This window comes from Eulemur rufifrons, chromosome 29 (genome assembly GCF_041146395.1).
Source record: "Eulemur rufifrons isolate Redbay chromosome 29, OSU_ERuf_1, whole genome shotgun sequence".
NCBI classification, from domain to species: domain Eukaryota; kingdom Metazoa; phylum Chordata; class Mammalia; order Primates; family Lemuridae; genus Eulemur; species Eulemur rufifrons.
In genome coordinates, this window is record NC_091011.1 from 22,350,139 (window position 1) to 22,365,886 (window position 15,748).

At 37.1% G+C, this 15,748-nt stretch overlaps 1 protein-coding gene across 1 annotated transcript in view; it reads right to left on the reverse strand.

Moving 5' to 3' along the window:
- The window catches only part of ITPRID1 (ITPR interacting domain containing 1), a 102,622-nt gene that overhangs the window by 53,147 nt on the left and 33,727 nt on the right, over positions 1–15,748 (reverse strand). Inside the window, 1 exon segment of the mRNA XM_069461633.1 lies at positions 5,433–5,490. Coding sequence (XP_069317734.1) covers positions 5,433–5,490 — 58 coding nt within the window.

A 15,748-nucleotide genomic window follows, 5' to 3' on the forward strand; every position in this document is an offset into this window, starting at 1 on the left:
TACCATCTGTTTTTCTTTTTGGAGGAAAGTCCCCACGCTTTCTTCTGGTTTTTTTCAGACTTTCCACCAACTACTTCTCAACAGCTCTATTTTTACCTTTAAAATGTTGTTTGATAATATTTCCAATTTGTTATGTGAGCAGAATTGTCTCCCTGTTTGTCTCTTTGTTGATTCTCAAAGCAGAAAGTCTATCAACAGTGTTTACATTGCTCTGGCTGAGTAAACGTGATCCACTGCAGGGCCAATAGTTCTGTCAGATGGCATTTCTTTTTCTTTCTGTCTACTGTCATCAAATATTAGATACCATCAATTTTAAGGTTCTCGTTATTTCATGTACCACTAAGGAAGACTAAAAACTATCTGCCAATTAAATTATTAGTTGCCATCAGTTGTGACATGTATTGTGATTGCACTGATGACAAACCAGGAAAAATCATCTATCTTATAATTGGCAAAATCTGGTGGCCAACTCTTTTCTTGTTCTTTTGAGAGCTCCACCTGGAGTTACTATGCATTGCACAGTCTGTGTCAGTGTTCTCATACATGAGCCCTGTGTCTCTCAACTGCAGGGGAATCATTTCCCAGATGCATAGTGCAGCATTTAAGAGTACAGACTCTGGAGCAAGACAGTCTGAATTTGAAATCTGCCACCACTTTTTACTATCTGCAAGACTGGGGCACGTTATTTAACCCCTCTGTGCTTCAGTTTTCTCATCTAACATGTAGGAATAATAATAGTGCCCACCTCAAAGGTTTATTTTAAGGATTAAATGAAGTGAAGTATATGAAACACTTAGAACAGTGCCTATCATACTGTGTCTATATTTGTTAAATATGATGAAGCTGCTCTGTGAGAAGTCTCCTTGCAGGCCTCTTACTCCTTGGGGTTGAAAGCTACCATCTTCCTCCAAAGAGTGGAATGGGGACACCCAGCAGGGCAACAGTGTACTTCATGGAAACCTCTTCATCCATCTTTTCCCTCTCTTTGCATCTTGTCCCTGTTTATATACACGAGGGACTGAAAGGTTCAGGAGTTGTGAAACTCATTCCTATAATTTCCTTAGTAAAGCTGCATATATAGATTTGTTACACATTGATTTTGTTTCTGGTATCTATCTTTTTTAGAACCTCAGAGAAAAGACAGGAATAGTACAACTCCAACTACCTTTTGCACCTATGCAATATTTCCTACATATGTCTTGACATTTTTAAAAATTATATTCCTTTCTTTTTCTTTTTCCCTTAGTTCCTAAATAATTTCTCACATGTCTCCTACTTTTTCGTCATTTTTCTGCACTATTCAGTCTATCTCTTACTGATTTCATTGTATTTTTTGAATTATATTTTAATTTTTTACTAGCATTTTTCTATACCTCTAATTGTTTTCATGGCTGCTTTGTATCCTTAATTTTTCACAGTCTACTTAAATGTAATATTGTACTACTTCATGTTAAATATGGGAAGCTTGTAGCATTATTGGCCCATGCACAAACTCCCTCATCCTCTATACTGTAAATTGTCATATGTATTACATCAACATATATGGTATAAAATACCATAATATACTCTTTGATCTGAAGAACTCCCTTAGCATTGCTTGCAGCGCAGGTGTGCTGGTAATGAGTTATCTTAGTTTGTTTTATCTGAAATGCCTTTATTTTATCTTCATTATTGAAGGATACTTTTGCTGCATATAGGATTCTGGCTCATAGTTATTGTCTTTTGGTCTCCATTGTTTCTAATGAGAAGTCCTCTCTCATTCAAATCTTTATTCCCTTTATTCAATATGTCATTTTTCTGTGCCTGCTTTAAACATTGTTTCTTGTCTTTGATTTCTATCAGTTTGATCATAACATTGTTTAGGTGTAGTTTTCTGTGCATTTATTACACTTAGAGTTTGCTGGGCTTCTTGCATTTATAAATGTAAATTTTTGAGCAAATTAAGGAAATCTCCCATCATTATTTCTTCAAATAATGTTTTCCCTGCCCAGTTCTTTCTGTCCTTTTCATCTCAGACTGCAACTGCATGTATATTTGACCTTTGATATTGTCCCACAGATTCCTGAAACTCAGATAATTCTTTCATATAATTTTAAAATCTTTTTCCTGACCATGAGATTGTTGGATAATTTCTATTGCTAGATATTAAAGTTCACCAGTCTTTCTTTTATCGTTCCCAATATGATGTTAAGTACATTCAATGAATTTTCAATTTCAGAAATTATAGTTTTTATTTATAGAATCTCCATTTCATTCTTTATAATTCTATTTTGATTTTGAGATTTTCTATCTTATCATTCATTGTGAGTATATTTTCCTTTACATTCTTCATCATGATTATAATAGTCTCTCCAAAATATTTATATGCTGATTCCAATATCTGGTTTTTCTCATAGCCTTTATTAATTGCCTTTTTTCTTGAGTATGGATTATATTTTCTTATTTTTTATATGTCCAGTAAATTTTTATTGTGACTGAACACTGTAAATAGCATGTTGTTTAAGGAAGCAGGGAATCTGGCTGGAATCAAACTCAAATGGAAATCTCAGTTCACTTCGTTTAGACTTAGCTGAGATTTTTAAAGTCTCTCCCATGCATCTTTAGTTCAAGAATTGGCTAAAGTTTTGGACAGATCTCATACCCAGGATCTGGGGACTTTCCTTCTGGCTCTCTCCTTTCTGGGATTTGCTTCTGCCTCACTTTCCAGCTGTTGTCATTGCCCCAAACTCTTTCTTCTGATTTTTATTAGCTAGTAAGACTGCTACTTTCTATCAGAGTTTTAGAATTGCATCAACTGGAGCCTGCCCTCAGACTAAAAGTCTTGTAAAAAACAGGACACTCACCCCATATCATTCCTTTATTCCAAGGGAATCCCCTTTCACTGACTGCTTTTGGATACTCTCCAGTGCCTTTTGTAGGAGTTTTTAAAATATTTTTTCCTGACTTTATAGTTATTATCTGTGGGAGGATCAGCTTGTTAGGAGTTACTTAGCCATTATCAGAACTAGAATCAGACATTGCATATTTATCTGAAAGGAATCAAAACAAATCTTTACTTACTGGAAATCATTCTCTTACATAGATGCAATATCCTCATTCATCTTATTGGGAAGATTCATTTCTAAGGATTTCCAATGCTTCTTTGTAGTCATTCTTTTATTGATGAGCATTTCTTCTGAATAAGCTCTGATTTTGAACTGCTAAATCTTGTGGCAATTATTCTGTGTTTGCTCATTTTAAAAAGTGACAGGAAAAAGAAAGTGACAAGAAAGGCATGTCTTGTCCAATTTGATAGTTAAATGAGATTCTTTTGGAAATTATTACCTGAACATGTTAATATAGTTCTTCAGGGGACTCATTTCTTAATCCCTGGGTGAGCTCTTCTAGAACTGGCTGCAACTTCACCCACAATATATCCCACACAAATTCCTCAAGGCTTCTGGAATATTAATGCTGGACCCCCTTTCTCCTTTTAAATGGCACTTTTGTATATTTCCTGTTTTTCCTTTTATTACCTTGTCATTTTAGTGATAATTTATTTTTCAGGGGCTAAGGCCTCCATCTTCTATAAGAAGTCAATTTGCTGAAATTTAATTAGAAAATAAACTTTTTCTGCTAATATGCAGAGTATTGCACATGAGTAAAGGCAATACAGTCTTAAAACTGGTTTTTAACTACATTTTAAAGATATTTGAAGAGTTCATCATGTGTCTTTATCTATTTGTGTGTGTATGTGTGGCTTAAAACAACAATTGTCACCTCTCATGGTTCTGTGGGGTGGCTTCCTCAACTGTGTGGTTGTCCTTTGGATTCTCTTATGCAGTTGTAGTCAGATATTACTGGGGCTAGAGTCGTCTGAAAGTTCGACTGGGCTGGACATCAAAGATGGCTCATTCACATGGGAGCTCATTCAGCTTGTCTACCAGAGTGCCACCATGTGGCAACCCCATGTAGCTTGGGCTTCTCGCAACATGGGCAGTGGGTTCCCAGAGGGAGTGTCCCAAGAAGAGATACCCCAATAGCCAGGATACAACCAAGTGAGTTAAGCGCTATGCCCTGGAACTAGCACAACATCACTATTGCTATAATATTTTGGTCAAAATGGTCCATGTGCCTTCGTCTTTCAAACAAAATCATCTTTTGAACTTTGATTAAAAAATTCATATATATATCTCAAAGTGATTACATATATATCATAAGTTCCCCCTTTTCCCATTTGTTGAATGAGTTTTACTTATTTATCCTCAGTCCTATTTTTTCTTAGGTTAACAATACTATTTTTGAAAGTAGAAAAATTGCATTTGCTATACTATAATTCAGATTTTCTCCATTAAGCTAACCTTCACCTACCTTACTTTGCTCTCTCAATTTGAGAGTAAATTCAGATTAGTAATTTTTGCCTAACTTCCCAAGTCATTTTTTGGAATGATTGGGGTGATTTACATAATATCAATAGACCTCTTAATAGAATGTCAAGGAAGGCAGTTTCTATTGGCAAGGGGACCTCCAGTTTCATTGAGAAGCATTCAATTAGATGGAAAACAGATGCTTATTTTTGTGTTATAAACCTCAATGCAGGTTGCGTGGTAATTACTTTGAAGAGCAGGATAACAATTTATGTAATCAGCAGGACCCTATAATTACTAATGCATAATTTCTAAACAGCATTTAGCAAAATGAGGACCATACATATACTTTGTAATGAAAAAGATGTGTTTGACACCACACTAAATTAAATTAAAAATTTGCATATTTTCTTCCTGATGAAGCACTAGCTTCATCTGCTCTATTTTGCTGGATGAATCCGCTTACTGCTAGCTCCTCATAGGATCATGGAAATGTTGAATCACAATGATGGCTGAATGGGAGAACAAAAACCAGGAGTAGAGAAAGGCTCCCTTCTCTGTTGTCTAGGATGATATAGCATCATTCTAAGAGATTATTTGGAAAGCAGTATCTAGGCATCTTGTTTCCACTGAGAGTTTCTCATAAAGATCATACAAAATTCAGAATGTTAAGTGCTGGCAGAAAACTTAAAATTATCTGCATTTACCCTCTTTGTTACAGATGGAAAAACTGAGGTCCAGTAAAACAATATAACTGTGCAACATCAAGCATTTTGGCGGTAGGAGTGAGAAAGCATTCACCCAGTTAGTCTTGGTCCTATGTGAATGAAATTGCTTCCACTATGGTAGTCAGATCATGTAGAGTTAGTGTCAGACACCCTACATACTCCATTAGCACCAGGGATATCGAACATTTCTATATTTTAAAATTTACATGTACATTTGCATTGCTAGGAGGTTTTTAACATCCCAGATGATGCATAAATGTAGGCCATCTCCTGTAGATAATTTAAGCTCTATACATATTAAGAAAGTTAAGCACCAATTGTTTGCATTCTTTCTGAAAGACCATTGATGAATTCTTACCTACAGTTCCTGAAGTCACACCAAGAGGATTACCAGTTTCGTCTTCAAAGCTCTGGACCTAAGATATCAAAATGCATCAATCTCATTAGAAATTTTTTTCGTAATAAATTCACTTCGTTCAATCAACATATAATTAGTGTTTACTGGCAGCTGATAAGAGGGATAAACGTGAGTTCCTGAACTCAAATAACTTACAGTCTGCTGGGAGGAAGTGGCATGGACAAGGTGCTCATGATAAAGATTCAAAGAATTAAAGGAGTTCAGGAGAAAGGAAGATCACATCTGGGTGGGAGGATCAAGGCTCCTTCTGGAAAATGTGCATTTAAAATAAATTTAACAATTTTATTATTATTCTAGATTTTTTTGCTGCCAAAGAACTTTAAATATGTTTGGAGAATGCAAGTCAATTATGTCTCAATAAATTTCTGAAGAGTAATTCAGTGTAGTGTTTAGACAGATTTAAAAAATTAATTTCCAAATTGATATAGCAAAATTTATTTTTGATATTATTTTTAGAAATTAATAAATACTACTGTATTAATGAGAATAAGGTTATTATTAAAAGAAAATCATAAATGTTACCTTAAAAATAGTAATACAGCTTACTATGGAAACATGATACACAGAAAACATTAAAGAAGGGAAGAAAACAATTACCATTAATATTTTAGAGTATTTCTTTGCAAGTTTTCTTTTCATACATTTATTTCGAATATAGTTATGCAGTCAAATTTTTTTCACTCAAAAATTTGAAGGGGGAACTTTTTCCCATATCATCAAATTTATTTTAAAATGCCATCTTTAATGACTGCACAATAGGCCACACTTTGAAGGCACATTAGTTTACTTAATTTCCCACTGTTGGAATATTTTCTAAATTTTTCAATTAAAAATAAAGCTGAAATGAATATCCTTATAGATAAATGGACTTCTACATGTCCTATTATTTATTTGGAATTAATATCTTAATACTGAAATCTGAACCAAAGGACACAAACATTTTAAACATTGTGGTACATAGGGCCAAAAATGACCTTTAACCCAGGGATAGACTGAGGACCATGAGGATATAGCTCAACAATGTAATGAGAAGAAATATTCATTTCCTCTTTTTAATCCTGCATATCTTTTTTCATAGAAGCTACTTTATACTTATAATTAATTAGGCATACTTCTTAGTATTGTTTTTATTGGTTTTGGTAACTCAAACCAGTGTGCATCATATAAATTTTCAAGTGTAATGAGGAAGTTCTTTTGCTTTGACTATTATCATGGAGAAAAATTCACTTAGTGCAATGTAAAGCACGTATTTGTCTGTTGAAAAAAAGAACAAAAGCAAAAAGGCACAACAATTTAAAGTGAAAGCCAAGTGTATTCTTTGGCTAGTCCACCTTAGCCAAACTTATTAATTAATTAAAAAAAAGAAATATTTATTATAACTTTTGAAACATCCCCCACCTAATCAAAGTGCTGCTTGGCATTATTTAATAATTCGGTTAATGTTCTCACACATGACTTCCAGAGTATAGGATCCTTATATGAAAACAAGAAGAAAGGATGAAGATTATTTATTATGGATATAAAGAAGCATCCTACCTTAAGTTTACAATTGCACAAGTTTCTCAAGTATTAAATTCATTTAATGTGTTTGGTAATTTAAAAATAAAGGAGCTGACTCAATTTTATCAAGTAAAATTAAACACAAAAATATGTCGATTTTTGCATTAAAAATCTATGCAAAATTTTTTTGGAATCATACTTCTAAGAAGTGAGCCAAATATTGCCAAACTCAGCCTTTAGTAAGAGTAGGGAAAATATCATAGGTTGATCTGGAGGCAAAATTTGGCCAATCATACTTGCAATTCTGATAGCTAGATATTTAAGTACATTGGCTCATGTTTTCAATGCCATGAAAATCTGTCAATTTCACACATAGTTTTTGTTTCTTATAATTGGATTTTTAGATTTGCAATTGAAAAATAAACCTGGCATTGGCTCTTGTTTAAGACGCAATCTACCCAAGCTTCATTCACTCATCTATTGGTATCAACTAAAACAAATTTTTCCCCCAGTGAGAACATAATATTTTACATATACTTTTTATAAAAATGAAATTAAAGTAGTTTCTTTTATATCATTTTTAGGACTATCTTTGCCTTACATACATACATACAGTTTTTCACACATAAAAATCTGGGAAAATATTAAAGAAACTCCATAAACAAAGTTGGCTATGAAGCCCCATAAAATATTCTGTTTTTCCATGAAGGCTACCCTTATATTAAATTAATATCAAATTCTTTTAATGTTAATTGACTCGTTCAACAAATATTTACTGAGTATCTACTATGTGCCAAAGAAACGTGAGGTTTTTTTTTTTTTTAATTTTGATGCCTGAGTATGTTTCTTCTCTTCCTCCAAGTATATACTAATATATAGTTTTTTCTTCAATAATTGTCATTTTGAAAATGTTTCAAAAGTTGGGTGCGGTGGCTTGCACCTGTAATCTCAGCTACTTGGGAACATGAGGCGGGAGAATTGCTTGAGCCCATGAGTTCGAGAACAACGTGGGCAACATGGCGAGACCCTGTCTTCAAAAAAATAAAATTAAATTAGGAGGAGAAAGGCAACATGGCTGACTAGAGACATCACTTACTGGACCATCCAGAAGGAAGGTTTCAGATAAAGAAGAGAGGAGAAAGGACCTGGCTCAGGTGTAGGTCAGAGGAATAAGTACCAGAGCCTGCCAGGGACCTCAAAAAGGAACATTGCAAAGCAGAGAAGGAAGAGGAAAAAGGAAAAAAACATATTGATGTGGATCAAACCCAGAGAGGCTGAGAGCCCAGTGAAGGGGTAAGGTGACCAGTAGGCTACCAAGTTACTTGGAAGTTTTTCCACCCCCATAAGCCCAAGCACTGCAGCAACCCCAGAACTGTGGGGAGAACTTGCGTGATCACAGAACTTGGACATTCCATGTGGGGTTCCCCTCCAAGGAGAGTAACCTGAGAGGCTGGAGAGCTGGCTTTCTTCCATCCAGACTCTTATCCTCCCCTGCCCGCTGCAACCAGGAAAGCAGTTTGAGCCAAGGATTTGGCAAGCAGCTGCCTCTCTGCAGCTGGCGCAACCTCTAGTCTGAAGTTTCTAAAGAGACTGCGCTCCACGACTTTTCCCGTGAGGACATGCAGTGGACCTGGGTGCGTGATCTGGAAGCTTCCTGTCAGCCAGCATTTCCTAGAGACTCATGCCAGTGAGTCAGACACACAGGCTAGATCCTGTGCCCCCAGGACTTGAACAGGTTGCTAGGGGACACAGGGGGAGATTTGGGAGCTGGACTTGGGAGGTGAGGGTGCCCACATAGGTGGAACTGATGGGAGAATACTCAGCAGGGGGCAAGATACGGTGATCTGGGGGAGTGTCCAATCCCCCCAAAAGGAAAGCTGCACAGTCAGATTAGAGTGGGTCCTCCACTGGAGAAGATCCCAACCTGTGGTTCCATAGCAACAGAATGCGGCACATTCAGGTGCCTGTTTGCAACCATACATTGGAAAGCAGGGGTAATGCAACATGGGCAGAGTTCACCCCTGACAGCTAGTTGGGGAATAACGACCCCCTCCTCATGAGCAGTCATCCTGGTTTGGAGAGCCTGCCTCGACCATCCTCCCAGAGACTCCCCCTAATGTCTGGGAAAATGACCTTTGAACCCTGCCAGGGCTTTGCAAAGCCTTCCAGGCTCACACAACCTAACCATGCCCAGCCACAGCCTTGCTCCTCCATTCACCTCTGCTGTGGTGGAGAACCAGCAACCCCCTGGGAGCTACAGGGCCCCTCCCAAAGCCTGGGGCATTGAGGTGCTTTTCCTGAGGGACTGGAGCTTATTACAGACCCGAAAGAACATCTTAGCAATTGGTTCTTTCCTGCAAGCATCAACCACTGACAGGAAGAACAACTCTGTAGCTCACTATAGCATCTATCAACTCAGTTAAATAGGAAGTGGCTGATTCTTACTCATAAGCATTACCCAGCAACTCAGAGATTAAGCTGGGGATCCCATTATAATTCTCACTGCTGGGAAGAGGTAAAGACAGGAGAATAGAAGCAACCGAGGGAACACTGCTTTTTAGGGGAGAAACAAAAGTTATAGGCAGCTTGATCTGTGAGGGGTCTCCCTCTTCTACTGCAGACCTCTGGGCTGACTGGGGAGCTATTCTGAGTCTGTGCAGAGACATTCCAACAGAGCAGTTGCAGCAGAGATCTGGTCCCTGCCAATCCCAGCTTTCTGCAACTGATGCCATCCTGATCACTCTGGTGCATGGAGTCAGGTCTGCTTGGGACCCAGCCTTTCAGAAGCAGCCTTTGTATTACCCCTGCTGGGCTAGGGATGGAACAGATATTCCCCCGTGTCATGTCCTGTGACACGCCTCCTACGCAGAGTGGGAACTGAACAGAGAGGAGCCCCAGATACCATAGGCACCACTTGGGAAGTCTAGGGTGACTTCCTCAGTGGATCCTAGGTGTGGGGGGATAATCTTGGTTGACCAGCAGCTCCAAACTGCCTACACAGACCGTGGCCTGCTGATACAAACTCTTGCCTGTGTGACTGGACATCAGCAATCTCCCTGATGGTGGAATAGCACCCCGTTCCATAGGAGCAGCTGTGCCCCCAAAATCTCCAGAGCCAGCTCTGAAGCTCTCACTGTATCTGAGTCCAAGTCTCTCTCCCTGTAGCTCCAGGGCCCCCACCAGAACTGTGACTCTACCCCTGAGACTCCAGCATTGAGCCTGGATGCCAACACCTCAGCACTGAGTCCCCATTGCTACTGCTGGGTCAGCAGAACCTCCCTGAAGTCCAACACTTCACTCAGGAACCCCCAGCCCTGGGCAGCCATCACTCCTGGACTTGGTTCAAAAGAGTCTCTAGCAAAGGAGAAGAGATTCCTTGGAATCCTATTAACCCAGAGCTGAGAGAAGAGAAGCCAGGTGAGAAGAAACCAGCAAAAGGACTCTGGAAACATGAAAAAAAAAATAGTTTGAGACTCCCAAGGGAATGCAATGGAGCTACAGTAGTGGACTGCACCCACAAGGAAATTGCCAAAATGACAAAAACGGAATTTAGAATATGGATGGCAAATAAGATGAATGGATTGAAGAGAAAGTTGAAAGCCAACAAAAAGAAGCCAAAAAACATTTCAGGAAATCAATGAAAAAAAAATGATAACATCACTAGAGAGCTAGATAACAGTAAAAAAGGAAATAATGGAACTTAAAGAAATGCAAGAGTCATTTAGGAAATTTAAAAACACAGCAGAAAGCTTTAACAGTAGGCTCAACCAAGGAGAAGGAAGAATCTCAGAGCTTGAAGATAAGGCTTTTAATATAACCAAGTCATTCAAAGAGTCAGAGAAGAGTATTAAAAAGTCCAAGCACTCACTGAGAGAAATATGGACCTATGTGAAGTGAACTAACATTCAACTTATAGGTATCCCTGAGGGAGAAGAAGAAAAAACTAAAATCATGGAAAACTGATTTGAGGAAATTATTGAGGAAACCTTCCCTGGTATTGCCAGAAATTAAGACATACAGATACAAGATGGAGAAAACTGGGAAGATTCATAGCAAATAGGACAGCTCCAAGACACACAGTAATAAATATGGCCAAAGTCAAAATGAAGGAGAAAATTCTGCAAGCACCAAGATGAAAGCATCAAATAACCTACAAAGGAAAACCCATCAGGTTAACTGCAGATTTCTTAGTGGAAACATTACAACCCAGAAAGAAATGGGGCCCCATCTTCAATCAACTTAAACAGAACTGCCAGTCTAGAATTTTTGTATCCTGAAATACTAATTTTCACAACTGACAAAGAAATTAAGTTTTTCCAGACAAGCAAACACTGAGGGAATTTTCCATGACCAGACCTGCCCTGCACAAAATACTCAGAACAGCATTATACACAAATCAGCACAACAGATACTCACTAGTGTAAAGTGAAGTCACCTAAAACCCCCCAAAACTCACAACTCTTATAAAACAATAGAACAAGAGGTATAACAAAGCAAGAAGGGATGACCCAACAGGATGAACAGACCAACATCCCACATATCAATGCTATCAATTAACATTAACAGACTGAATGCTCCTCTCAAAAGACATAGGCTGGCTGAATGGAGGCAAAAACACAACCCAAGTATGTTCTGTCTCCAGTAAACACATCCAAACCACAAGAATGCACACAGACACAACATTAAAGGATAGAAAAAAATATTCCATGCAAACAGAAATCAAAAGAGAGCAGGTGTACCCATTCTTATATCAGATAAAATTGACTTTAAGCCAGCAAAGGTAAAGAAAGACAAAGAGGATCATTATATAATGGTAAAGGGAGCAATTCAACAAGAAGACATAAAAATCCTAAATATATATGTGCCCAACACAGGAGCTCCCAGATAGTAAAGCCTATTTTACTAGAACTAAGCAAAGAAATAAATAGCACCATCATAATTGCCAGGGACCTCAACACCCCACTGTCAGAGCTTGACAAATCAACAAAGCAGAAAATTAATAAAGAAATAATGGACTTAAACCAAACTTTAAATCAAATGGACCTAACAGACATTTACAGATTATTCTACCCCCAAACTATGGAATACACATTCTTCTCAGCAGCACATGTGACAGTCTCCCATACTGATCACATCTTACGCCACAAAACAGGTCTCAAAAAATTCAAAAAAATTGAAATGTACCTTCTCAGACCACAGAGGAATAAAATTAGAAATCAATCACAAGAGAAACACTGAAACCTACACAAAGTCATGGAAATTAAATAACTTGTTGCCGAATGATTACTGAGTCAAGAATGCAATGAAGATGGAAAACAAAAAGTTATTTGAATTCAATGACAAAGGGGATACATGTTATCAAAATCTATTGGACACAGCAAAAGCATTCCTCAGGGGAAAATTGATAGCCTTAAATGCCTACGTCAAAAAGAAAGAAAGATCAGAAATTAACAACCTAATGTCACACCTCAAGGAGCTAGAAAAGGAAGAACAAATCAAACCCCAAACCAGCCGAAGAAAAGAAATAACAAAGGTCAGAGCAGAACTAAATGAATTGGATAATAATAAAAAAAAAATACAAAGGATTACTGAAACAAAAAGTTGGTTCTTTGAAAAGACAAACAAAATCAACAGACCTTTTGCTAAATTAACCACGAACAGAAGAGAAACGACCCAGATAAGCTCAATCAAAAATGAAAAAGGTGACATTACAACTGATATGGCAGAAATACAAAACATCACTCATGAATGCTACATAAATCTCTACATGCATAAAGTAGAGAATGTAACGGAAATAGACAAATTTCTGGAAACACACAACCTTCCAAGACTCAGCCAGGAAGAAATATTAATAGAACTCCTGAACAGACCAATAACAAACACTGAGATCAAATTAGTAACAAAAAAACCTCATCAAGAAACAAAGCCCTGGACCAGATGGATTCACAATTGAATTGTATAAGACATACAAAAAAGACCTGGTACACATAATACAAAATTATTCCATAATATTGAGAAGGGAATCCTCCCTCACTCATTCTATGAAGCCAGTATCACCTTGATACCAAAGCCAAGAAAGAGCACAACAAAATAAGAAAACTACAGACGAGTAGCCCTTATGAATATAGATGCAAAAATCCTCAATAAAATACTAGCAAACAAAATTCAATAGCACATCAAAAAAATAATCCACTAGGACCAAGTCGTCTTCATCCCCAAGATGCAAGGATGATTCAACATATGCAAATCAATAAATGTGATTCGTCACATTAAAAAAAAGCAAAAACAAAGACCATATTATCATCTCAATAGATGCAGAAAAAGCATTCAACAAAATCCAGCACTGTTTCATGATAAAAACCCTCCACAAACTAGGTATAGAAGGAACATATCTCAGAATTATAAAAGCCATATATACCCAAGCCATGTACCCAAACCAACATACTGAATGGGAAAAAGTTGGAAGCATTCTGCCTAAGACCCAGAACAAGACAAAGATGCCCACTGTCACCACTTCTATTCAACATAGTGCTGGAAGTCCTAGCCAGAGCAATCATGCAAGAGAAAGAAATGAAGGGTATTCAAATCAGAAAAGAGGAGGTAAAACTATTGCTCTTTGCTGATGATATGATCTTGATTCTAGAAAACTCCAAAAATTCTACCAAGAGTCTCCCAGAATTTATAAATCAATTTAGCAAAGTCTCAGGATACAAAATCAATGTACATAAACCAGTAGCATTTCTATATAACAATAACAATGAAGCCAAGAGTCAGATCAAAGACTCAATGCCATTCATAATAGCTACAAAGAAAATTAAATACCTAGGAATATACTTAACCAAGGAGATGAAACATCTCTACAAATACTACAAAACTCTGAGGAAGGAAATCACAGAGGATACAAACAAATGGAAAAACATGTCATGCTAATGGATCAGTAGAAGCAACATTGTTAAAATGTCCATATTACCAAAAGTGATTTACAAATTCAATACAATACCCATCAAATTGCTGTCATCGTTCACAGATCTAGAAAAAATAATTCTGTTCATTTGGAACTAGAGAAGAGCCTGAATAGCCAAAGGAATCTTAAGCAAAAAGAACAAATCTGGAGGCATCACATTACCATACTTCAAACTATACCACAAGGCAATAGTAACCAAAACAAAAATAGAGACATAGACAAGTGGAGCAGAACAGAGAACCCAGGTATGAAATCACCTACTTACAACAAACTGATCTTTGACAAAGCAGACAAAAATGTACACTGAGGAAAAGAAGCTCTGTTCAATAAATGGTGCTGGAAAAATTGGATAGCCACATGCAAAAGTATGAAACAGGACCCCTGCCTCTCACCAGTCACAAAAATTAATTCAAGATGGATGTAAAACTTAAATCTAAGGCATGAAACCATAAGAATTCTAGAGGAAAATATAGGAAAATCTCTTCTAGATATCAGCCTAGGCAAAGAATTTATGACTAAGACACCAATTGCAATCATGGCAACAAAAAAATTAATAAATGGGATTTAATTAAACTAAAAACCTTCTGCACAGCTAAGGCAATAATCAACAGAGAAAATAGACAACATATAGAATGAGAGAAAATATTCGCAAGCTACTCATTTGATAAAGAGCTAATATTCAGAATTTACAAAGAACTCAAGCAAATCAGAAAAAAAAACCTATTAAGAAGTGGGCAAAAGACACAAACAGAAGCTTCTCAAAAGAAGAAAGACAAATGGCCAATAAACATATGAAAAAATGCTCAATGTCACTAATCATCAGGGAAATGCAAATTAAAACCACAATGAAATATCACCTATCCCAGTTAGAATTATTTTTATCAAAAGACCAAAAACAATAGATGCTGATGTGGATGCAGAGAGAAAGGAACACTTATACACTGGTGTTGGGACTGCAAATTAGTACAGCTCTTATGGACAACAGTATGGAGATTCCTCAAATAACTAAATAAAAGTTGACCTACCATTCAATCCAGCAATCCCACTATTGGGAATCTAACTAAAGGAAAAGAAGACTTTCCATCAAGAAGACACCTGCACATGGACATTTACTGCAGCACAGTTCACAAATTGCAAAGATGTGAAATCAACCCAAGTGCCCATCAATTCATGAGTGGATTAATAATATGTGGTATATGTATACCACAGAGTACTACTCATCCATAAAAAAGATAAATTAATACCTTTTGCAACAATCTGGATGAAATTGGAGACCATTCTCCTAACTGAAGTATTTCATGAATAGAGAAACAAGCACCACAGTTACTCCCTATTAAACTTGAACTAACTGATGATCACATATGTGCACAGAGGGAAGTAAAACTCAGTGGATATCAGCCAGGGGGAAAGTGGGAGAGGTGGGGCAAAAACCTTTGGGTATAATGAACATTATTTGGGTGATAGGCACACCTAGAGCTGGAGTCAAGCATTACAAAAGCAATGATGTAATGTAAAACATTTGTACCCCCTTAATATTTTGAAATAAAAAAGAAATTAAATGAAGAAAATTAAATTAAAAAATAACAAAAATATTCAAATGTTTATAGGGCAAGGACTGACTTTCCTTTCCTTTCCTTTCCTTTTCATTTCTTTGAGACAGAGTCTCACACTGTTGCCTGGGCTAGAGGGCCATGGCATCAGCCTAGCTCACAGAAACCTCAAATTCCTGGGCTGAAGATATCCTCCTGCCTCAGCCTCCTGAGTGTGTAGGACTACAGGTGTGCACCACAAC